At 37.2% G+C, this 26,366-nt stretch overlaps 1 protein-coding gene across 5 annotated transcripts in view; it reads right to left on the reverse strand.

Moving 5' to 3' along the window:
- Window positions 1-2,847: 2,847 nt before the first annotated feature.
- LOC137405578 (phospholipid-transporting ATPase IF-like) overlaps window positions 2,848-26,366 on the reverse strand; it is a 58,093-nt gene continuing 34,574 nt past the window's right edge. For 2 of the 5 annotated variants that reach the window (XM_068091873.1, XM_068091872.1), the window contains exons 16-28: window positions 24,879-24,992; window positions 19,356-19,478; window positions 16,693-16,841; window positions 13,569-13,728; window positions 11,788-11,890; window positions 11,559-11,704; window positions 11,185-11,244; window positions 9,429-9,556; window positions 7,805-7,863; window positions 6,587-6,732; window positions 5,375-5,472; window positions 4,808-5,009; window positions 2,848-3,593 (exon numbers count right to left, since the gene is read on the reverse strand). In XM_068091873.1, coding sequence (XP_067947974.1) covers window positions 3,429-3,593; window positions 4,808-5,009; window positions 5,375-5,472; window positions 6,587-6,732; window positions 7,805-7,863; window positions 9,429-9,556; window positions 11,185-11,244; window positions 11,559-11,704; window positions 11,788-11,890; window positions 13,569-13,728; window positions 16,693-16,841; window positions 19,356-19,478; window positions 24,879-24,992 — 1,653 coding nt within the window. In that variant the 3' untranslated portion in view covers window positions 2,848-3,428. Of the gene's footprint in view, window positions 3,594-3,843; window positions 4,138-4,560; window positions 4,595-4,807; window positions 5,010-5,374; window positions 5,473-6,586; window positions 6,733-7,804; window positions 7,864-9,428; window positions 9,557-11,184; window positions 11,245-11,558; window positions 11,705-11,787; window positions 11,891-13,568; window positions 13,729-16,692; window positions 16,842-19,355; window positions 19,479-24,878; window positions 24,993-26,366 lie in introns of those variants that run through there. The other 3 variants (XM_068091876.1, XM_068091875.1, XM_068091874.1) reach the window with 3 other exon arrangements.

Here is a 26,366-nt window from a genome sequence, read left to right on the forward strand (position 1 = left end):
CTGGTAAACATTGCACGTTAGCAGCCCAAGGTTTTTGCAGGCTTCCTTACTCAGTAGGTTGGTGTTCTGGTTAGCTATCACATAGATAGTCTCGTTGGTAGATTTCCTGCCATATCTGAGGTACGCTGTAAAAGTCCTTAAGCAATTAATGCTGTGATTTCCAGGACCACGAAAACGAGACGGGGCTTGGTCTAGATTGATCCTCTGAACCATGGGCTCCGTAATTTCCATAACTGAAGCATCTGCGCCAGAATCGAGCTTGAATTTCACTGGTGTCTTATCAACTTCTATAGTAGCTGACCAACCTGGATGGTTGTGGACACTATCGATCTTGAGGTCCTCGCAGAACAGAGTTTCCTCTGCGGGGCCATCAGACTCTGTTTCAGCCAAATTGACTCGCTTGGAATAGATCGCTGATCTGCAAGCCTTTCTCCAGTGGTCAACTTTGTTGCATTCCTTGCACCTATTTGACCGAGCTGGGCATTGAGACCTTGGACGTGTTATTCCTATACAGTAGCCACTTGTGCCTGACTTGCCACCGCTTGGTTTATCCACATGAGCTGGTTTTTGTCGTCATGATGACCGGGAGACGGCTTCGACTGGTTTAGTGGGCAAGTCAGAGGTGATGCTTGTAAGCTGATATCTTTCATCACCCTGGCAGTCAATTCTTGTGATCTGCAGATTTTCATGGTAAGAATAAGATTCTTACCATGTAAGAATCTTCTGGCCTCTTCCAGTGTAAGATTATTCCCGAAGGCTATCAGCTTTTTCCTAGTACAGTCTTCGCGGATGCCTAGAACAGTCCTGTTGCGAATGTGGTCTGATTCTACATAACCAAATTGGCATTTCTAAGCCTTTTGACGCAACTCAAGATAAAATGCCTCAAATGACTGTCCTTCAGTCTGTGACGTAGAGTTGAATAAAATATAGATCATGGCTGACATTACGTTCTCCGACACAGTATACTGGTAAGATTTTAAGAATATCGTCCAATTTACACAAATCTTCATCATATTGCGGGCTTGTTTCAATGATTTTAACCGCTTCAACGCCTACACAATGTTTTAGCATAGCCACTTGGTATTCATTTGGTCGTTTGTTTAGCTCGGTTAGTATATAAAACGTTTTCCAGCTTGACACAAATGACCTGTAACTTTCCTCCTTGTCTTGCAGTAAGTCAATTGCAGCAGGCTGTTGTATGACAGGTTGATATACTGTTGACATGTTGCAGGTTGACTCAAAGCTCACAAAAACAGTTTGGTCAGTTGCTATATCTTTGGTACTTGAGTTAAATAATTGGCTCTCTGGTTCAACTGAGATCACTGGACATGGGAATCACCAAACCAACTCGCTGCCACCATGTAGTATTATTGTGTTTGATTAAAGGTAGAATTGAAGAGTTGCGGCTTTATTCGTATTTTATTGCGTTAATCTGTGCCCAGAATGACCACCAATTTCAAGGACAAAACTATGTAACATAACATAAGCAAGGAAAGACAACACTTAGAGTAAAGCAGCCCAGTTCCACTACACACATGTTCAACAAAATATTTGGGAGATCAAGTAGCTTTTCTCCTCAGACGCCACCAACATTGACCCAAATATCTGCCATACTGTCATACAACAGCCAGCTCCAACAGCTGAGTCAACCAATCACAATTCACGACTAGACGTTTAAAATAGCAGGAATAAGTTTATTGATGCTAACTACTGTTGTATGGAAGTATCACCAAAACAAGACAAACAGGGAGTGAAGCCAGACCACAAGATAAGCGTACAATATGTACAAGCAGCAAGACGCCCCAGACATCAAAAACCCAATTAGAAAACGTCAAAAACAAATTAAAACTTCTAAGAGAGAAATCAATCATTGAAAATGAGTCAATCGCCTTGCCAGAAAACCCCCAGAAAGACATTGGAAACTTATCAGATGACACGTATAAAAATCTGCCATCCTCTGCCAGACACGACCTAGATACCAGAAGTTAGTTGTGATATCCACCCTACAAGTTTACATCACGCACACCAGTTGAAGACTTACACTAACAAGATATTTTTGCTCATCTGGCATAAAGCATTGAACCTTAACACTCTACCTACCCCCAAAGACTAGCCTTCCCATGTGGTAGACAACTATAGAAGAGAACAGCTCCTGTTACTCAATCTCTTTTTTCTGATGGTCTGCTTAGGCGCTCTCTCTTGCCTGTGAAGTCCCGTTTTCTCCACCACCTGCTGAACCTCTCTCCTTATGGACTATCATGACTCTCATTTGGCTGTCGAAACTCACAGCTGTTTGGGCTCGAGCAAATGAACTTAGACGACTGTTCGAGTAAGGGTGTAACATTCATTAGCTATTTTAACCTTTTGTCGTTAGTATTATTGTTTAGAATTTTATTAGCATTGTGTTTTACTTGTTGGACTTGAAGAATAAGGTATCTTTTACTAGTAAATATCAGTATTGCATACAATAGCTTAACAAATTCACTAATACCTGAACCAGTAGTAATCAAATTAGTTCACACAAGCTAAGCAGAAGTCCAAAACTAAACATACATGTAGTCGAAATAGAATAAAATGACAAAGCAAATTCAACACACATCTTGTGTGTAGATTCGGATTAGTTATGTAGACCGTAAATTTCATAACCGCATCAAATCTTGTGTTGAAGCTGATAAGTTTTACAACATTAAAGCCAAATAAATAGAAATGGCTAAAATATTTTTCGGGTTGGTCAAATAAACAGTGCTTTAATATTGTTTGATTGCAGTTATACTTTAACTTAATGCAGCCTGAATGATTGGAGTCAATAACGATTTTTACTAATAATTAAACAAAGTAACTTTTGTTGGATTTACAGCTTTTGTTGAGAAAGCAGCATGCAACATACATAAAACGTGACTCATAATTAATGTCATCACTAGCTATTTAACTCTGGTAAAAGCCATATAAAGCATACAAAATCCTCAGAAACTAGAAAAAGCAGTATATTCATGTTAAAATAAACAAAGATAAGACATTAAAATATCGGTAAAACCATACAATGAATGCATTGTTAAATACAAAAGAGAACTTTAAACGAAATTGAGATAGCTGACATTTGACCAAAACTACAATTATTAATTGTAATGGTAATTATTAATGTAATGTAATACATATGCAGTAAAAATAAAGCGAATCCAAATAGTAAAATTATAAAAAATTTGCTATGGCAGTGACCTGCGGTTCTGATACTACATATTAGTATAAGACCTTAAATACAGACAGTATGACAGAAAATTAAAGTGGAAACAACAAATATAGGAATGGAGCAGGTGTATATCTACAACCGGGTGCGTAAAAGGTCATAACATGATGCTGATTATGCGGATATTAATGAGTGGATGTTAGTAATTGGTTGAGCAAATGCAAGTTAAAGGGAATAGAGCTGGCTATTCATCCACTATCATAGCAGGGTTGTTATGCCCACCACCAAGGTCGGAAGCCGGTCGCAAATCTGCCTGATCACCAACATATCGATGGCCAATAATAGCAATCCCATCATCATGGCCACCAACTTGTTCCAAGACAGATTCATTAGAATTGATGAACATCACCTAAAGAAAGGCATTGCATCACCTGACCAGCTTGTTGCATTTGTTAGGATGCCAGGAATGTAAGCTATGTTATTATACCCGATGATTCTACACTTTATTAGCAACAGCGCAAAGCCTGGTTCACATTGTATAACCACATGCTGTTACGGTTCACATTGATCAAGCAGGACATATATGTGTGTATCACACATCTATACACATTCCTTCCATTTCCTGCTAGTTCTGCGTGTGAATGGAAACCTCAGTGAACCAGGCTTTAATCCAGAAATTTATTTTTCTAAAATAGCCGCATAAGGCTTACCGAGGCACTAGCGAACGAAAGAAGAAGCCTGAGAAAAACAGTAAAATAGGAAGAGATGTTAAGATTAATTTGAGTTTGACAGATCAAAGAGAGGAGAATTCGCACAGCTTCAAAATTTGATACACTCATTCTAAATTTAAATATCTCTTCATTGTGTGGAATGTATATGGATTTACTTCCTCTTCTGCTGCTTCAAATGATTTCCGTGCTGTTCAGTCCAACCTCCTCGCTCAAGCCTTTAGCCTTATCAAATATTTCATTACAAAGAATCAATTTAAGAAAAGCAAAATGAAGCCAGATTTGGCACAGCTCATGCAAGCATTATACCAAAGGTCGATAGCCAGGTAAGAGTTTGATGCAGTAATATACATGATAGAGGACACCGGCTACATATCAAGTCATCCAAAAAAATTTACAGGAAAGAATGCGGTCAAATATAGCATTTTACAGCCACAAAGCACTGTGCATGATCTACCTGTTTATGTAGCAAAGGTTCCATTCAAATCTCAATGATCAGTACAAAGTGCCAGCAACAGTTACTTGGGTTAATAAAAATTTGGTTTAATCATTCAATCGGGAGCTGAGAAATTTGGCTACCAGCTACTGAGTCTGGCTTTAATAAATGCTTTCAGTGAACATTTGAGCTGATGCTCTCGGGCCACATACCAGGTAATAAGAAAGTGTGTATATCTCTTCAGAGCTGGAAAAATTCAAATTGTAAACATCGACTTGCTAGATCTATGTTATGTTATCTATTTATGTTAAGTTGTCAAATAGTATTACTAAAACATGCCCAGATCACTGAGATAGTACTGAAGAACAATTTGTATGTTTCTCGTATCGAAATTAAATATCGTCAATAGGCAGGATGAAGTCTCTCCATCTCACTGCTAGTTGAGAACCCATCACTTACATGATTGGATTTCTTGATCATAGGCTTTGCCTTAGCCATTGACATGTAGATAGGATCGGACATGTCACACCATGCCCGCGCTACTATGTCAGGAAGCACAGAGAGTATGACAAGGATTATCGAGATCCACCAGAATACTCCGGAACCAAAGAGGACACCGAGCACTCCCCACATGGATGTTTCAACCGTAAATGCTGAGGTCCTGTAGCATTGTAAACCTTCATGGAAAAAAATCCTCAACACAAATACATGCCAATTGTAGCTTTACATGCTAATTTGTTTTGGTTATGAAGATGAACATTTTACTTGCAAAATAAGAGCCCACTTTCGTGTTGAATTACTGCGAGATGCCTTAATATGTAGGTCAACTTTTAAATACTTGCGGTATATGACAATCCAATTTTTTTCTAAAACATGATAAAGTAATTCCAAAATTAGGTGCGACAGCTCATAAAAAACAACCCAAATTTGTTGAATGCGTTTTTCTTAATAATCTACAGTAGCTAAGCAAGAGTATTACAAACTTGCCATTCAACAACACGAATATAATTCATTTAGAATTCTTACCATGCACAGTATATGGCTACCATGGCCCAGTTTCCTATGAATGTGATGAGATAGCCGGCCACAGTAATCCATGTCCAGTTATATGTTACAATCATCAGCTACAATCCATGAAGCATCAGGTAAGAGCCAGTAATTTTATATGAACAACTGCATCAAGGAAGAAGGGAGATGCGCATATATTAATACCTGCTATGTCATGTAAAAATACTCAAGACTGAATGTATATACGACCAAACCCCTAAATACAAAATTAACTCGTTCTGGGATTAACTGCCATGTTAAAAACGTGACAGGTTGGAGCAGATATTTCCATGAGTATAATTTACTGTTAACCATTTAATTCGTTCCTTATCTTAACAACCTATTACAGGTCCTTAGTAAATACTACAGGTAATTATGCATTGCCTTAAAACAAATGCATGAGATAAAACTGAAAAAAAATTGAAAAACAAAATTATATTTAAGAGTCTACTTAAATAAAGCAATAAATAAAAAGAGGTTTGTGTTCGTGCTTCATTTTAAAGACAGGCAAATGTGTGTTTGCGTGTATAGAGATATATCATCAATTAGTAGAAATCTAACATTAATTAAAATAAAGATATAGTTATAACATTGATAAAGTTAAACAAAATAAATGAAAGCTTAGTTCCTATTCGTTAAGGCATGATGAGACGCACATGCGCAGTAGCACTGCAGCTAGTCGAGGCGCTGGGCCCACAGGAGTCGGCAAACTCAATGGGAAGTGTAAGCTCGGCGATGCATAGCTTGAAGGCAAGTATGGTGATGGAGATTTGCATAACTTAATCAAACTTGGACAAGGTGAATTTCAACGAACACATTTTTAAATTTTCTAATTTACAATTCCGTTTAAATTTTCACTAGCCTCTTCAGCTCCCCTTACGAAACTGATGCTTCAAGAAACGCTGAAGGTCGTATGTGGGAAGTTACTTTGAGTGCAGAATCAAATGATTGCTAAAATTTTACGTTATGTCAAAAGATTTTGACTATTATGTAGAGGCCTGACTGTATATGATGAGATCGAAGCTAATGTAACAAAAGATAGCTTTAGAGGAAAAGCTATCACTGAACATAAAAACTGAATATCCGACCGATGTATAAATAATAGCAAGAGAAAATATAATTGAGTACAAATAAAATAGAACCATGCTACTTGTGGATAAAGCAGGAGATGAATGGGTAGGAAGTCTGTACCTTTACATTCACAGAAGTACTGCAGATGAACAAAATGGCCGTTCCAAACGTAGCCACATCTGTCTCCTTGCCATGAACACCGAGTTCATGCTGAACATAGTAGACTAGAAAGACTCCGAAGAAGGTGACAAATGAATGCCAAAACCCTGTCGGAATCGCATTACCACTTAACATGATATAAACCTCCTTCGGTTTCATGAATTGACATGATATCAACCTATTACTAACCTTATGGTCTTCAGTTTAGCAAACCAATAAATCCATTGTTACCTAAATTCCTCAGCTCATAGCGAGAGGCGCCATACCAATCATACTAGCAAAGAGAACTTAGCCTGACACCCTTAAAAATTTCACACTCACTAGACCCTTTTGTATAGCATACAAGGATCAATTTAACAATATTTTACTAAATATACTATCAGTTGTAACTATGACTAGATTTGAACACAGGTGTTTACAAGAAACCTCTATTGCAAAGCATTGGTAATGCTATCAATTAATTACATTGAAATCAAAAGCATGACACACTCAATAAGCTTTTGAATGGGAAGTAATCCTTGTTGTAACTCAGTTCGAGTCTAAACCAGTGTTACAAACAACCTAAAGTTCACAAGCATTCATAATAATCTCACAAAACTTATTCAAAAACTCATTCGAAAACTCATGAAATTCATTAAAAATGTGAAAAATTCTATGCTATTTGCTTTCTACTTTTTTGAGTGGTCATTGTTGTAAGTTTGCGATTTGCTTTACATGTACCGTATGTGGCTTACATAGAGTTTAAATTTGTACATCGCCAATCACTTTGTAATTGAGCTGCCACTGACCTGTTCAAATATTTCTTACCACAACTCCAGTAGCTATTACTACAACAGCAGTGATGAGAATGCTGGCTACTAAAATATATGCTAGCATCCTCGAAGCTATGCAAACTTCCTATGCAACAAATATTTACAAAAGTGCAAATTGACTAAGTTGAAGTTGCATTCTCTTGCCCCGCACTTCTGGTTGTCTCCCAGTCGACAACTATTTTAGACAGTCAGGGATGACTGTATACAAGTTGTTTGGAATGCCAAGCAGAAAGCCACAAATACAGAACATAATAGAGAGGTAGATTTATAATACTAATATCAAATCAATATATACTATTATATTAATATATAATATGATATATATACACTAATTAAATAATATTTTTGTGTGAAGTCAAAAACTTACCAACAAGGTTCCACAGAACAAAATGTTGAGGATTAAGGAGAACATTCCGACGCATTTTCCTGTAAAAAAAACACAGGTTTAGTAATTATCGTGCATCGTCTGACTACGGGTCTACTCCTTGAGACCAAATTAACAATAATAGTTGCAGAGCAAGTAACATTCGTATAATATATAATCGCAACATACCCTAGGACACTTATGTATTCGCGGCATCTAACTTTCACGTTTTCGCGGTGTCATCCTCTCGCGAAAGTTTCATGTGCGAAACTAAACTATCATAACAAACTAGCGAAAAAGCGAAACTAAATAGCTTTGTTCGTTGATACAGTAGAATGGAATTTTATAACGACATTTATTTTAACGTTTTTAACGACCACCATAGCATCGTTAAAATATAAACCAACAAAATAATTTGACTGCTAAAATTTTATTACGTTATTATTTTGCAATTAATTATGATTATTTTCCCATTAAGAATGATTTATAATGATAGGAATTTGATGTCAATGCACATGCATTAGTAGCGCTATCGTTTGCTGGGGACATCAATCAATGCAGCGAGCACCGTGTGTTGAAAGAAAATAAGACATACTGACACTCGCAGTACTACACAAGCAGCATGGCTCTGAAAAGGTTTGGATTCACCACTGACACCTCTTCAATAACTTGTCATTTTTTGAGATTTGTTTTGTTTTAAGTGATGTGACTGCCGAGACGTTTTTAAATTAAAATAGGGAAAACATGACCGCAGTTAAAACGCTCAGAAAAAAGACATCTTTTTCTTTTGAGCGTTTTAACCAAGATCAATTTTGCGGATTTTATTTTAAGTTCATTCGGAGGCTTTTACGCTTTAGATGGGACATGGCCAAGTGGGTGTTTGATAAAACTTAATCTTCTGCAAACCTTTATAAAAGTCGTTAACAAAAATATTTTGCCTCTGATGATGATAATAATGATGCCTAAGAACTACTAGAAGTTGATGTTTGTCTCTATGGCTTGGAATGAAGTGATATTCTACAGCGATAAAAACCGCGTCCATGGCCGTTGGGCAAATAACTTTTCGAATAAAGGATGTTGAGGTCGAGTTATCTGAAGGAATTTATCATCGCGTTGAAACTGACCAAACAAATCCGTTTGAGTTGACCTTGTGTTTGAGATGAAGTGTTACATTTTATCTGAGGGCGAGCTATCCGAGTTAGACTGTACTTACCGTAAAAAAATTCCCAAAAAGATGGGGCGGCTCAGCCGGCCAGTGAAAACGGGTCTGTTGATAGTCCAAGAAACAAATGGCAGCAAGCGATCAAATTGCATTATCGACCTTGCCCACACCATTCTACCTGCGGTTCACAATTACAAACTAGTCGCAAATTTAATTTTTTTTTCGGTGAACTTAACCTGAGGAATCTAATTATGTTTGTTCCACTGCATTTATTTTCACATAACTATATTTTCGCACTCATCAGAGCTGCGAAATTAAGTTGCTTCGAAATTTTACTCTGTGAGCTACTCACGAAACTAAATACTAGCGAAATATAAGTGTCCTAGGGTAGTATATTATGAAATGATCAAACAATACGAAGGATCTTTAACAGCAAGAAAGGTCAGGAAACAACCTCTGTTTCACCTGTATAACTCTGGGTTATTGAGCAGTGTTTTAGGAGGAATGTCTTTTTCAAATAAGCCATACAGATAGATGGGCAGTGAGGTGAAGGTCATGTTGTAGAATGTAAGGAATAGAGTATCGTAGACAGACTACAAAAGACAAATAACTATACAATAACTGCGCATATGAAAAGAGTACATCCGATTAGGACCATAGATCAACTGTAGCAAGTGCCTCTCATAAATTTGGTAAATATTCCTTCAAATTATCATTAGGAGACAATCTGCAATGATAAAAATGTAATGACATGTTTTAGCAAGGGCTACAGGAGGTTCACAGCAATTACCCCACAAACACGCTAACATGACACCTTTGCTGGATGCATGCAAACACCTGGCTAACTGTATAACATGCAATCAACTGTATTTCCAGTAAATATGCTTTACATATACAGTCATACTTCAACTTACGAGCTTAATGCGTTCCGAGACTGAGCTCGTATGTCAATTTACTCGCATGTTGGTGCAATTCATTTATATATAGAACAATTAAATATATATTGATTGGTTTCCATACTCTAAAAAAAGCAAATAAAACACTAAAAACAAGATATTGTAACAGAAAGAACATGTTGGTTATTGTCCTTACGTACTACATACTTTCAAAAAGCAACAAATAAAAAATAATGCAAGGAAATGTGAGTAATTAAAATGTAAAATTAAATACATACAATAGCAGTTAACACTCGCATTTGCCAGGGAAGGAGATATAAGTTATCCTTCGTTACAACAGTTGTCCTTGATAAATTTGGATTTTATCAAAGTGTTAAAAGACAAACTTAGAAGCAAACCTAAAAGCAAACTTTCATTTTCAACTAGACGTAATTAAAATTTCTTCGGCATTCATAGTTTGAAATTTCTCACTGGTTAGCGAGAAATTTTTCCTTTTTTTCGCTTTCACGACTAGCCGGCCGTTTTAAGATAAACCTATCTAAGGACGTTTGCCTTTGTCGCCCTTGCAACCTGTTGCAATTAGGACGAACACAGGTGCCGTCACAAATGGTTAACGCACGACCACTAGCCAACTTGTCCGAATGTCTATTAAACAGTTTGGATAGATACGCCGGCCATTTCACATAGCATCGTTTCAGTTACGCTGTCACCGGCCAATTGTTTGTCCAATGCCATCAGCGGTCGTGAAGATCGCTGCACCGTTTAGAAACTATGGTTAGTCCTTTTGCGAACTAAATGCCCTGAATATAATCCTTCTGTTTGATAATTATGAATGTATTTCTGTCATATTGCCGAGCTAGCTGAATCACGCATACACATTTCGCATATTTTTCAATATTTTTCCGTTTAATATCAACTGTTATCATTTGCTTTTTCTTTGTATTATCTTTCATTTTACTGGCAAACTTTCGGTCTACGCACAGTACATTTAATTCACATAATTCTGCACAGAAAATCGTGCACAAAAAACACGATACAACAGTATAACCTGAGCAGTTGAAAAATACAGAGTGATGCTGTTCTCATAAAACACCTCCGGCATACTTGGCAACTGACTCAAGTGCTCGTATCTCAAACATGGCTCGTATGTTAGCGCTAAAACTTGCTTGAAAGCTGGCTCGTATCTCAAGTTTCTCGTACGTTGGAGCACTCGTAAGTTGAAGTATTACTGTACTCATTTCACATTCATAAACTTTTGTATTCAACGATATGCTACCTTTTTAAAGCCTCAACCTTTCTGCATATTCATAAAGTAGAAATCTTACCGTGGCCGAGTATGCGCTGAAGAATATGTACCAGAAGTTGGCAGTGATAAAAGCTACATTCTACAAAAAGTAACCAAAATTCAAGGGTAGTGTGAGCGTAACAATTTACGAATATCACAGAAGTAATGTTTGCTGCATTGCGAATGGCTTAAGGTATAAAAACACACTGAAACTACTCAATTAACAACTAGCAACCAAATAGGCAGCGACTAGCAAAAAACAGTCATAAAAGCAATTACCATCAGAACTGCAAAGCATTTTTAGTTTGAGTATTCACAAGAGATTTATTACATTCCAGAACCAAAAGAAGAGAAGGAACTAAAAAAATGTTGAAGCATCTGGAAGCACGAAGATAGAATAAAAACACGACTAACCTTATAAAAGAAATACTGTACAAGAATGGCTAGCCGTACATAGTAATTGTGCCCGTGTACCAAAATAGTCTTCTGTAGAAATCTAAATCTACCAAATGCAAAATCACTGCTTCTAGCTGCCTGCCGACCTTCCTTACCCATAATTCCTGCAAGAAAAAACTCAATGAGCTGTAATTATTATACATTTAAATACGGAGAAAAGTTTTAAAGGGAGTGCAGTTGTACCGACCTATTCCCACATGAGCTTCCTGTATCATACTGACATCATTTCCCCCATCACCAATGGCTGCTGTCGTAGGATTAGATTTGCTCTCCTTGACCAATTTCACTACCTGCAATCATTGAAACTGTTGCTTGCACACAAGTACATAAGCTCTGCTATAAACATCAACACAAAATATTCATGCGTTATTGTAGTAGACCGGACACAATTACTCTATTGTTTGAGACAATTGTAGGAGTTATCATATTTCTTTGCTTTCTGAGACTCAGCAAAAAGTGAGCTGACCTCAAATTTTCCACTGTTAGATATGCTAACCTATTCTACTAACATTGTTGGATTTAAAGTGCGGAATAGTTCAACTCCTTCTTACATCACTGACATGTTTCAATTCTCAAGTACTGAATGGTTCAACTCCTTACATCACTGACATGTTTCAATTCTCAAGTACTGAATGGTTTAACTCCTTACATCACTGACATGTTTCAATTCTCAAGTATTGAATGGTTTAACTCCTTACATCACTGACATGTTTCAATTCTCAAGTACTGAATGGTTCAACTCCTTACATCACTGACATGTTTCAATTCTCAAGTATTGAATGGTTTAACTCCTTACATCACTGACATGTTTCAATTCTCAAGTATTGAATGGTTTAACTCCTTACATCACTGACATGTTTCAATTCTCAAGTACTGAATGGTTCAACTCCTTACATCACTGACATGTTTCAATTCTCAAGTACTGAATGGTTTAACTCCTTCTCACATCACAGACATGTTTCAATTCTCAAGTACCAGATATCCACAATGTGATGATTATATTTGGTACTTAGCAAAATACGCACTCAACAATTGTATTGCTAATATTTTCAATATTTTGTAAAAAAAAAAGACGAATGTATACCTCAGTTTGGAAGTTTCAAGTCTCCCTTGCATAAATTTTTGTTTTCAAGTTTGAAACACCGCATGGCCATATCTTTCTTTTTATATATTCTTGTGTGGCCCCATATGTAAAACACTTTTTTCTTTAAAAATGAAGGGAGTAGCCACTAAAAGTATATGTATGTATATATACACGTATGACCTGGATGAAAGCAGACCAAGGTTTGCTTAAAACAGATCTGTAGTGATCAACTAACAGCTATGGACTCTTTATACTATACTTGTAATGTAAATATGTGGTACACACATAACTTCACTACAAATCATTGAGAATCAAAGAGATTCTTAAATTAAACAGCAGTGTTACAGGCTGCCTAAAAATAAAAAATTTTCTATGTAATTATTTAATGGCTTAGATTTAAAGGTTGATTTGCAACAAAATTCACATTACAGTTATTTGGTATCAAAATATTCACCATGTCTCACTCTGCTGTGTTGTAGATGCAAAATATGTGGAAATGTGATTACAAGCTCTTAAAAGCTCAAAAATGAACAGTTAATCGCCGCCATCACGAAACCTTCGTAGATTGGAATCCCTTTCCAAAACGAAAAGAGAAGTGTGAAGTGTTCAGTTTTCAACAATAACAACTGGGATTTTGAGTTTGATCCTTCTTGGTGTATAGTTCGCTTCGTATGTCTGAGAGTGTGGGGCCAAACCTTTCACCACCACAAAAATTTAGAAAAGGAGTTGTCCTCTTTGATAAATTTCATAAAACAAGTTACTACAACTCAATAAAACTGTACACTGAGGTAGGAGTTACTTTACTCTTCGTAATAAAGCATGAACTATATTCCCGCGCATTCACAAGCTAACAATAAAGATGCATGACAACAGTAACTGTTTACCGATGACTTTTGTATAGGGGTCATACGACAGCAGAGGACAGTGGAGCAGCGCAAGCAGATCTCTTGAAACTTCTGAGAGTATCGGTTGAGTATCATTGCGAGACTCGCACCATCGACAACGAGTGCTACCTCCTTTCCCTCCAGCTCCAGGGCATTCAGACTACATTCAATAGCACAACAAGCTCATAAGTTTACTTCATTCCAAAACAGATAAGAACAAGGGTCACATTAAGGCAGGGATTATAGCTGTTCACACACTACACAAAACAATGTTCATAGGTTAGCCCTTAAACTGATTACAAGCTGAGGTGTAGATAACCAAACCTAACACCTCTAAGCAGGTGCGTAGCTAAAAAGGCAAGTTTTAAAGTAACGTCAAGCATTGTTGTGACTGTCACAGACGGCAAGCAATGTCTGCGATTGTTGGCATAAACTCACAACTAATATAAACATGATGAACTCATAACTTTGATTCTCTGTTGTTCAAATTTCAGTCATCATGGGGTGTTCTTTGACTATTTGCAGTCGAACTTCAATATATGAAGCAAATCCATTAAAAAATTTCATTCGCGTGCTAAAATCATCTGTTAGAGCCCGTGTTCTTATCAAAATATAGTATACTTCGTTCAACTTGTTCCGCAGCTCGAAGACTCAAGGTTAAATGCTTCAAGTAATTGTATATAAAATCAAAATGCATTATCAAACTTATATTCAAATAATCAATAAAAAGAGGTAATACGATAACAGAAGTGTAGGTCGGCAACAGGTTCAGAGGAAAAAGTTCACTGATATACTGCAGAGTTCACTGATATACTGCAGAGTACACTGATATACTGCAGAGTTCACTGATATACTGCAGAGTACACTGATATACTGCAGAGTACACTAATATACTGCAGAGTACACTGATATACTGCAGAGTACACTGATATACTGCAGAGTACACTGATATACTGCAGAGTTCACTGATATACTGCAGAGTACACTGATATACTGCAGAGTACACTGATATAATGCAGAGTACACTGATATACTGCAGAGTACACTGATATACTGCAGAGTACACTGATATAATGCAGAGTACACTGATATACTGCAGAGTTCACTGATATACTGCAGAGTACACTGATATACTGCAGAGTACACTGATATACTGCAGAGTTCACTGATATACTGCAGAGTACACTGATATACTGCAGAGTACACTAATATACTGCAGAGTACACTGATATACTGCAGAGTACACTGATATAATGCAGAGTACACTGATATACTGCAGAGTACACTGATATACTGCAGAGTACACTGATATACTGCAGAGTACACTGATATAATGCAGAGTACACTGATATACTGCAGAGTACACTGATATACTGCAGAGTACACTGATATACTGCAGAGTTCACTGATATACTGCAGAGTACACTGATATACTGCAGAGTTCACTGATATACTGCAGAGTTCACTGATATACTGCAGAGTACACTGATATACTGCAGAGTACACTGATATACTGCAGAGTACACTGATATACTGCAGAGTTCACTGATATACTGCACAGTTCACTGATATACTGCAGAGTATACTGATATACTGCAGAGTACACTGATATACTGCAGAGTACACTGATATACTGCAGAGTTCACTGATATACTGCAGAGTACACTGATATAATGCAGAGTACACTGATATACTGCAGAGTACACTGATATACTGCAGAGTACACTGATATACTGCAGAGTACACTGATATACTGCAGAGTTCACTGATATACTGCAGAGTACACTGATATACTGCAGAGTTCACTGATATACTGCAGAGTTCACTGATATACTGCAGAGTACACTGATATACTGCAGAGTACACTGATATACTGCAGAGTACACTGATATACTGCAGAGTTCACTGATATACTGCAGAGTTCACTGATATACTGCAGAGTACACTGATATACTGCAGAGTACACTGATATACTGCAGAGTACACTGATATACTGCAGAGTACACTGATATACTGCAGAGTACACTGATATACTGCAGAGTACACTGATATACTGCAGAGTACACTGACATACTGCAGAGTACACTGATATACTGCAGAGTACACTGATATACTGCAGAGTACACTGATATACTGCAGAGTTCACTGATATACTGCAGAGTTCACTTATATACTGCAGAGTTCACTGATATACTGCAGAGTTCGCTGATATACTGCAGAGTTCACTTATATAAATTAGATGAAATATGAACTAGCTTTGTTCCCACTTATATAATTTTTCATTTTCACTTAATGAAACTGAAAGGCTTTGAAAAACTTAAGATGTTCCATGTTAAAAATTACATTAGGTATTGAGTCAAATATGTACTTCAATTTCATGACGGTTGTCATAAAAGTTTGTATGAAAAAGTGATTATAAGTCAAACGTTAACATTTTAAACAAAACCTCGACATTAAATGGAGCCGAGTAGCATGGTGGCGTTAATGGAGCCTTTTTCAAAACCTCTAAACCACGGTAACAAATTTATATAAAGTATGTAGATAGAAAAAGCGCCAGAAATCAGGTTATTCCTTGGGAGTCATGGGAGTATGTAATACCAGCAAAACATCAAAGAATACCACACACAGATTTTCTCCACGTTTCGAGTTATTTTCCAATTGTTCTCTGGCTGACATCACTGAATTCCCTACAACTATCACCTTTTATCGGGGCAATACTTTATTGATGCAGTGGTCATACAATAGTGAGGTTTCATACACAATTGTTGTCGGGGAGCAGCTGAAGACCAAGCAACAGATAGTTTGAATTTCAACGTTACAAATTCAGCATATTATGTGAGAGGTAGCCAGACATATGGCATACATCGGTTTTAACTGGAGCGTCAGCTGTGTTCCACCGATTGATAAAAGATTAGCGTTAAACTAATGTGATGCGATTCCTGACACAAAGTGTAACAAAGAGCAACATCGACAAATAGCTTTGTACGCTGATGTGCCACTAATTAACACATTGAATCTTTTCACATCAACCAGCTAAATTTCTGACATAACATCACTTGATAGTGAAATTGTAACTGATAATATTTCTTGCTCAACTATATTTCCACTAGTCAACTATACTCACCTGTCGTTGAGACTGAGGAGGTTAGTATAGGCAGAGGCCTCCGACGTCTGCAGGGTGAAGCCAAGCAGGGACATGTTGCTATCGATATGACCCGCGCTGTAGCTTATGTTCACAGCAGTCTCTTCCTTGTCTCCAGTCAGCACCCAAACCTATACAGTCACTCAGACACTGCAGTACCAACTTACTGCTGCTGTTCTACTTGATATGAATCATTTAAATTGCATTCCCGTTGAATTCTACTAGTCTTATCGAAATAAAGTTTGTTAAAAAATGACCATGCTTTTTTTACTTAGCGATGAAGTCTATCAAACTGAAAGCAAATGTTTTACCAATTAAACTGGACTAATTGTATAAATTTATAATCACCACTAAAGTTTTTTTAAATAATAATGACCAAAGAAGAAATGCTACAATCGGCCATTAGCGTCAGCGATTACTAGCGCAAGCGAGTACTAAAGGTAATAGCCTGCAGCATAGGAAAGACAATTTCCGTTATGATCGGTTGATCCAAAGGGCATGAGTTGAAGCTTTAGAATGAGCTTAAGACGAGACTGTTTAAAGCTTACTCAAGTATCGACTATAGAGTATCGACTATCACTCAAGTATCGACTATGGATCCCAAGCACCAGACTTACCACCGACTGATGCCATACACAGGCGATTTTTGCTTACTTGTCCTATTCTTCACCAACTAGTAAATACAGAGAAAACTCTAAGAAAAAGAACCCTGTAAAAGAAGCCAGGTAACCTTTTCTGTCTATTACCTACTAACCAATTTTATTGTCCTTAGTCGATTAAAACAATGTTGTGCTTGAGTTGGAGGGACCGCGAGAGTTGTTTCGGCATGTGGTGTGTTTGGCCAACTGTGCTGGTGGTTTGGCAAGAGGATCGGACTGTCTTCGGTGGCCAAACCTATGTCTCGACGTGTTTTTACTTTCGGTATTTACCTTCCATCCATGCTTGGCATTATGATTTTTGAATTCCAACGAGCAACACACGGCTGATGATTAATACAGTCATTCTTCGACTTACGAGCTTAATGCGTTCCGAGACTGAGCTCGTATGTCCATTTACTCGCAAGTTGGTGCAATTTATTTATATATATAACAATTAAATATATATTAATTGGTTTTTATACTATAAAAAATGCAAATAAAACACTCAAAACAAGATATTGTAACAGAAAAAACATGTTGGTTATTGTCCTAACTTACCACAAGCTTTCAAAAAGCAACAAATAAAAAACAATGCAAGGAAATAAGATTAATTAAAATGTAAAATTAAATACATACAGTTGCTGCTAACGTTAGCATTTGCCAGGGAGAGATATAAGTGTTATTCTTCATTACAACAGTTGAATTTGATAAATTTGGGTTTTATCAAAGTCTTAAAAAAACAAACTTAAAAGCAAACCTAAAAGCAAACTTTCATTTTTCGTAATTAAAATTTCTTCGGCGTTCATAGTTGGAAGTTTCTCGCTGGTTAGCTAATTTTTCCTTTGTTTCGCTTCCACGACTAGCCGGCCGTTTTAAGATAAACCTATCTAAGGACGTTTGCCTTTGTCGCCCTTTCAACGTGTTGCGATTAGGACGAACACTGGTGTCATCACAAAGGGTTAATGCACGACCACTAGCCAACTTGTCCGAAAGTCTATTTTTATAGATAGCACCGGTCTTTTCACATAGGCCTTTTCGCCATTTCACCACCGGCCTTTTCGCCTTTATTGAAACATCGTTTCAGTTACACTGTCACCGGCCAATTGTTTATCTTTTATCCAATGCCTGAGCAGTCTCTCCATCAACGGTCGTGAAGATCGCTGCGTCGTTTAGAAACTATGGTTAGTCCTTTTGCAAACTAAATGCCCTGAATGCCCTTCGGTTTGATAATTGTAGATGTATTTCTGTCATATTGCTGAGCTAGATCAATCACGCATACACATTTCGCATATTTTACAATAATTTTCCGTTTAATATCAATTGTTATCATTTGCTTTTTCTTTCCATTATCTTTCATTTTACTGGCAAACTTTGGGTCTACGCACCGTACTTTTAATCCACATAATTCTGCACTGAAACTTGCGCACAGAAAACACGGTACAAAAGTATAACCTGAGTAGTTGAAAAATACAGAGTTCTCATAAAACACCTCCGGCATATTTTGCAACTGACTCACGTGTTCGTATCTCAAACATTGCTCGTATGTTAGTGCTAAACCTTGCTTAAAAGCTGGCTCGTATCTCAAGTTTCTCGTACGTTAGAGCACTCGTAAGTTGAAGTATTACTGTAGACAATTTTTCTGATCAGAGCATTTTGACATTTACTCTGTTAATTAGTTTCGTTAGACTATCTGAATTAGCTCTGTGAATGTTTTTTATATACGGCAAAAATGTTTGTGTCGTATTTTTCATATTTTATAAAAATTGTCCTTTTTTTATTGCAGTGGAAGAACTTGTTGTAAATATGTTGTTCAATTGTAGATTTCACGGTTTCGATGTTGATTCAATACAAAGGCAACGGAGTCATCTCCAAATCAATGATTTAATTCCACCTTTAGACACTCACAAGCTTCGAGCCTAGAGTAAACCGCTATAAGCCCCATAAGTTGATCTGATATATTTAATGCTAAACTTAATCAAAAGACAAATAAAACTCTTCACTGACTACCTTGATTCCGGCTATACGGAGTTTCTCAATTGTTTCCCTGACGCCATCTTGGAGCTTGTCCTCGACAGCAGTTGCCCCTAGCACAGTAAATCCTTGTTCTGCCTCGGCGAAGGCTTGCACCAGCTGCCAAGTAAGATATACCATTATAGCTATACTTGTATCATTTGTGGTAGAGAAACAGTGGTCTTGTGGTCTTGTGGTCTAGATGCCTGACCTGTGAACAACAGGCTTGGGTTCAATTCCCGGTAAACACCATCAGTGGTGACAAAAAGGAGATGGGAAACTGCTCTCTACCACTGGGTATGTCCCCGGTTGTTAGGATCCCTACCACGGAGCTCAGACATGTATAGTCAAAATCACAGAGTTAATGTTTGAGCAATAAAGCTTCTCAAAGTAACACACAGCCTCTGATAGTAGAAAGATAAGCAGACATCATACTTGATCAGCCAGATATTGCTCATCCACCAGGTACCCATAAGAAATTGCATTAGATTCAAAATGTAGAGCATCATAGGGTACTTTCAAAAAGATTTCAAACTCGACTAACCGTATCGAGTCCGGTAGCCTAGGATATTAATGCTCGCCTAAGATCAAAACTATTCATTTGATCCCTTTATTACTCTTTGAATTTACCAAAAGTAATGTCAGAAGATAAAACTTGACAGCGACAAAATTTAATTCAAAACTTGACAGCGTTTTGACTGATCTGTTTAAAAATTTCTGGTTAGCAATACAATTTCGCAAACTTAGTATTTTAAAAATACTAAATACAAATCAATGTTTTCAAGTAAATTGTTTTCATAGATTGGACAAAAAAGTTTTGATCGTGGAAGCAAACAAAATTCTGTTAATGCTGAATTAACAGCATTAATAGAATTCTCCTGCTCCTTACATCACTCTTGGTTATGGCGAAAGCGACTTTAATGTGGAGTTACCATAAAACCTCTATTTAGATGCCATGGTCCTTTATTTTTCAACTCTTCCCTATAGTGGCGTTTTATTAGAGGTGACGTTCAAATAAAGGGTGTCACTGTACTTCTTATTTAGCTCGTCAGAATTTTAGGAAGCTAAATTTAAGCCTTTTACGTGCAAAACGAATGTCACTTGTATTTTGTATGCTCCTTTGAGCGAAGCGACATTAACCCTTTTGGGTACAATAAATTTGCTTACCTAAAACTTCCCTCCAACTCATCGTAGACCTCTAAATAAGTATGCATTAGGAAACTGAAAAATATCTCTATCAGGTGATAGCTATCACTTGCATTTAACCTATAAGGATCGTATAGCCTGTGTTGCCACTTTTTGGAGCTTTTAATAGTTTATTTCAATCTAAATTTGAAGAAAGGTTTTTAAATTATAACTAAATTTAAAAATGTTGCATTAAAGCTCATTGCACTCATTAATATATTTGCTACAGTTTGCAGTCAAAAATAGGTTTTTATGTGCAGTAGAAGAGTTACAAGCCTCGATCCATTGTAAGGCGAGTTTTTATAACTACAATGCCATAAAATAATATGCTATAAACCTACAAGTTCACAGGTTATATAATAATAATATATCAACTACTACAAATATATATTCAAGAACAAGTGATATAAACAAACCATAATTATAATACACGCAGAAACAAAAATTAACATTTTTGAAACAAAAATATTTGCATGGTTTGCCAGGCAGGTTGCATTATGATTGTTGCCTTTGTATGGCACCATTTCATCTTTTTCTAGTTGTCCAATACCTTCCACGATGTCTGCCGACTTCAACTCTTCTTCTGCATTGTTGAACTAGTCAATATTGGCGTCCACACATTTTTTAGCATACCACAACCTCTACACCTTGCTATTTAAAAAACCTTTCGTAAAAATAGTGATAATCCTTTCGCAGGACGAGCCATAAGCACAAATTATAGTCTAATAATAGCAGTACAGATTCCATCGTAAACCACTTTTTACATACGTCAAAGTATCAAGACAGCGTTAAACAAGGCACTACTATTAGGCTGGTCCAGTTATTAATTATTTCTACGGTGTTGCTTTCAAAGTTTTAATGAAAAAACTGAAAATCTTTGAAGTTGGAAAACAGACTTCAATACGAATAGAAACAATGAAAGATTAACTATTATTGATGTAACTGAATCAATATTAGTACAATTTTGTGAACACTTTCATACTAATCACTTACTGTTATAAAATCATAAAGATCAAAGAATGTCAAAGTGACGGTCAAATGGAGGTGGTGTTCAGTTCAAGGATGGCTCTCTGCTTTTCAGACCTTCTACTTTTAATAATGGTGTTCAAATAGAGGTGCCGTACAAATAAAGGTGGCATTCAATTAGAGGTTTTAAGCAACACCATAGAAATAATTAATAACTGTATCAGGCTAATAGTAGTTCCCAGTTTAACGCGGCCTTAATACTTTAACTTGTGTGAAAAACGTATTACATTTACGATGGTATATGAACGCCTGGTTTTGGACTAAAAGTTGTGCTTACCGCCCATGAGGCTGAGAGTGTATCACTGTTCGTGCGAAATGCAACGCGTAAAAGTTTTGCTCTGCTAAAAAATGTTTGGATGATAATATCGACTAGTTCAGCAGTGCAGAAGATTTGAGGTCTGAAGACATGTTGGAAGGTACTGAACAGACAGAAGATGAAATTGTTCCAAACTAAAGCAACAATCAGAACGCAACTGGCCGAGTAAACGATGCAAATATTTTTGTTTCAAAAATGTTTTGTTTTTGTATGTAATATAAGTAAGATTTGTTCATGTCAATTGTTCTAGAATATATATTTGTGGCATTCACTAGATTATTATATAATATATAAATTAGCAGATGTAAGGCATCTTTGTAGTTATCTCAACTCAGCTTACAATGGACCAATGCTCATAACTCCTCTTCTATTGCAAATAAAAAGCCAGTTTTGAATCCAAACTGTAGCAAACATCAATGAGTGCAATGAGCTTCTATGCAACATTGTTAATTATAGTTATAAAATTAAAGCATGCCTTCATATTTAGAATGAAATAAAAAATGGAAAGCTCCAACAAATTGCAAAACAGGGCACAGGCTACAATATTATCGAAGGTTAAATGCAAGCAATAGATATCAGCTGGTAGAGATATCTCTCAGCCTCCTAATGCATATTTATTCAGATATCTACGACAAGTTGGCGGTAAGTTAGCAGATTTCTTGCACCTAAAAGGGTTAATGTTGATCCGCCCGAAGGAGAGTGCACAATTTAGATGACATTCGCTTGGCCCGTAAAAGGGCTAAATTTATTTTCCCAAAATTCTGACGAGCTATTTGAAAAATAAAACGCCAGCCTCTAATTGACCGCCACTTGAGGAGAAGGGTTGAAGAATAGAGCACCATGGTGTTGAAATAGAGATTTTACGGTAGTTACTGTACATGTGCTAAAAGGTAGTGAGATGCAAAACTTCAGCAGCTCTAAACTGTTAAAAGGAAATTAAGATTTCCTTTTTATGAGTTAATTATTAACTTATAAGTTTTTGGCGAGATGACATGTTTACATGGAGCTAACTACCAACTTATGTACTGGCTACACTACTTCTCGTAATCATATACAGCAAAAATGAGCACTGAGATGTTTTATATTTTTGGTGCAGACAAAAATTGAAAATTCTGTAGGTGTTAGTTTCGTAATATTTAAACAAGTTTAAAGAAAGCTAAATTCAACATTGAGTAGTAATTAGCTTTGCTGACGTTCAATGTATTGTCATGGCGACGGAAACTGCTTGTAAAAATAGACTGCAGAACCACTTAAATTTAAGGACATAAATCTGCAAGAGATATGTCCATGCAATCTTAGGTCTCCATAACAGAGTACTCCATAACAGAGAACATAACTCCAAACTGGAATCAGCTCCATCATGACAACTCAACAAAGTCCACTGATTGGACAGAAAATGCAAGTGAATTTTTTGCCCCATCATAATTTTCTATTACTGCGCTTACATGTAGGCCTATAATATTAATTATATTTTCTTTGTTTTTCGAATAGCTATTTCTATTTAAGAATTATTTGTATGTTACTATAAAGTACACTCTCAGGATACGATTTAATCCTTTCCAGGCTGGCATCGTGTGGTGAAAAAATCATATGCAGCGGTGTAGAAACCATAGTAATTATATAATGCAGACATCCCCTAGTAAAATTCATCAAAATATTTTACAAGTACTGTACATATTAAATATTAGTAACAAAACAATATGTTAACCTTAGTAACTATAGTTACCTACAGTAACTTTAGTACATTCAGTGTATTTATTAGTTATGATCTGCATTAAAATGTAACGTTGCAATGTGATATGTGCAGAATGTAAAATAGAAAGTTCTTACCTTCAAGACAGATGTACGTATAGCATAAACTTTGAATTAATTTGAAACAAGTTTAGCTTACTAAACACACACATAAAACTAAGTTTTAGTATGTATTTTAAGATATTTAACCAAATTTTCAGCTTTTTATCCCTAAACTTTTACCAGCGATTAGTTTAGATCAATATAATTTTAGCAATTTAATTAAAACCTTTTTCAACGTTATTCGACCAGAAAGCCAGAACAATCTTTCTGGCTAATGAAGTGGACTTTTGTTAGCAGGTTAAGAGAAGTTGTCTGACCACTGACCTTATGTTCGAAGAAATCGCAATTCCAGCTTTGCTACTACATGTAGTTTTAAAAGGAAAATATTATCGTTTAACACACAACAATTGCTTAACTGAGAGAAACCGATCATCTTTCAGGCATTGTGAAAATGTTTTCGGCGAACAACATTTCGGCGTCTATTATTTCGACATACACAATAAGCAGACCGAATGCCAAATTTGAACTCGGGCGAAAATTTTGTTGAATCCGTACGGCGAAATAAGATTCGTTTGGTGAGGTGGAAAGGTCGTATATCAAGGTAATCGTATCCTGAGGATACATTGTATATCTAAACATTACTAAATATCTATTTGGTTACTAAAAATTGATTTATCAGTTTTAGTAACCAAATAGATATTTAGTACATTCATATTTCAGTTACAATATGCTGACAATTAAGACAATAGAGACAGAGTAGTGGGTACAAATATCAAACGCGTCTAACATAAATGTGTTCATTGGTGTTGACAGCGCACATAAAACAATGTCAATGCTCGGTAATTTTTAAGTAAATTCGCTCAATATTTCTCCAATTTGCTTCAGTCTTTACAGAAGCGATCTTCAATATTTATTTCTAAAGATGGCCGATTTAAACATAAGCTTTTAAACTACTATCGTTGGCTTATGATTTTATTCTCTGATTTTACCTTCAGCCATATTCAGTAGTTGATTCTTTTGGTTAGCTTTTAACGAAAAGTGATCAACAAATGGCCACTTTTCAAAAACATTTATGGCACTCCTATATATCCTAGCTGTAGCTCTCTCACAATCGATTGCCCTAGCGATATGATATTTGCTTTTCTTTAGAATGTATTCATGTCTCTTTTGCAATATCCATATTCTTACTAGACACGTACCGCTTCATCCCTGTTAGTGAGATTTTGCCGGGCTGCTTCTATTATGCTAGTTAGTCTCTTCATTTCGTCAGCGCTGATTGTCTTGCTAGCAATGACGAGGGTTCGTAGGCCCATCTGTGACAACAAAGAGAGGCTAGGTAATGCGCAAAGTCAAATTAAGTGCATGCAAGTAAGTTAAATGGACTTGCCAGGTGAGCCTATTTGAAAAAGCAGTGTGATAACTTGGAGAGTACAAGTCTGGAAGCTGAAGTTATAAGTATACTGTACTATCACCCTGATGCTGATAGAACCACAAATCACATACACTCATATGATCACAGAAAAACATAAGACCACAACGAAACATGTGCTGATATGATCACAAAGAAACATGCTAATATGACAGCAAAAAAGCATATACTGCAATGATCACAAAAACATGCTGATATGACCACAAAGAAACATGCTGATATGACCACAAAATACACAAGCTGATATGATCACAAAGAAATATTCAATCCCTCTGACCACAACCGAATCATTAAACAGCCGTATTCACAGGTAGAGACTTGGTATTAGTAAGACAGCCACAGCATAAGATCATTTGACCACTATAGGGCATCTTTTGGTTTCGTGTTGGTTTTCTGTACCTTGTAAGTTAAGCCTTAAGTTAAGTTTTTGGGTTCATTGTCCCCCTAAGGCACTGGGAGGACTGTCCACAGTCCCCCTAAGGCACTGGGAGGACTGTCCATTGTCCCTCTAAGACACTGGGAGGACTGTTCACTGTCCCCCTAAGGCACTGGGAGGACTGTTCACTGTCCCCCTAAGGCACTGGGAGGACTGTTCACTGTCCCCCTAAGGCACTGGGAGGACTGTTCACTGTCCCCCTAAGGCACTGGGAGGACTGTTCACTGTCCCCCTAAGGCACTGGGAGGACTGTTCACTATCCCCCTAAGGCACTGGGAGGACTGTTCACTGTCCCCCTAAGGCACTGGGAGGACTGCTCACTGTCCCCCTAAGGCACTAGGACTGTTCACTGTCCCCCTAAGGCACTGGGAGGACTGTTCACTGTCCCCCTAAGGCACTGGGAGGACTGTTCACTGTCCCCCTAAGGCACTGGGAGGACTGTTCACTGTCCCCCTAAGGCACTGGGAGGACTGTTCACTGTCCCCCTAAGGCACTGAGAGGACTGTTCACTGTCCCCCTAAGGCACTGGGAGGACTGTTCCCTGTTCTCCTAAGGCACTGGGAGGACTGCTCATGCACTGTCCCCTAAGGCACTAGGAGGACTGTTCACTGTCCCCCTAAGGCACTGGGAGGACTGTTCACTGTCCCCCTAAGGCACTGGGAGGACTGTTCACTGTCCCCCTAAGGCACTGGGAGGACTGTTCACTGTCCCCCTAAGGCACTGGGAGGACTGTTCACTATCCCCCTAAGGCACTGGGAGGACTGTTCACTGTCCCCCTAAGGCACTGGGAGGACTGCTCACTGTCCCCCTAAGGCACTAGGA

This window comes from Watersipora subatra, chromosome 10 (genome assembly GCF_963576615.1).
Source record: "Watersipora subatra chromosome 10, tzWatSuba1.1, whole genome shotgun sequence".
Classification (NCBI taxonomy): Eukaryota; Metazoa; Bryozoa; class Gymnolaemata; order Cheilostomatida; family Watersiporidae; genus Watersipora; species Watersipora subatra.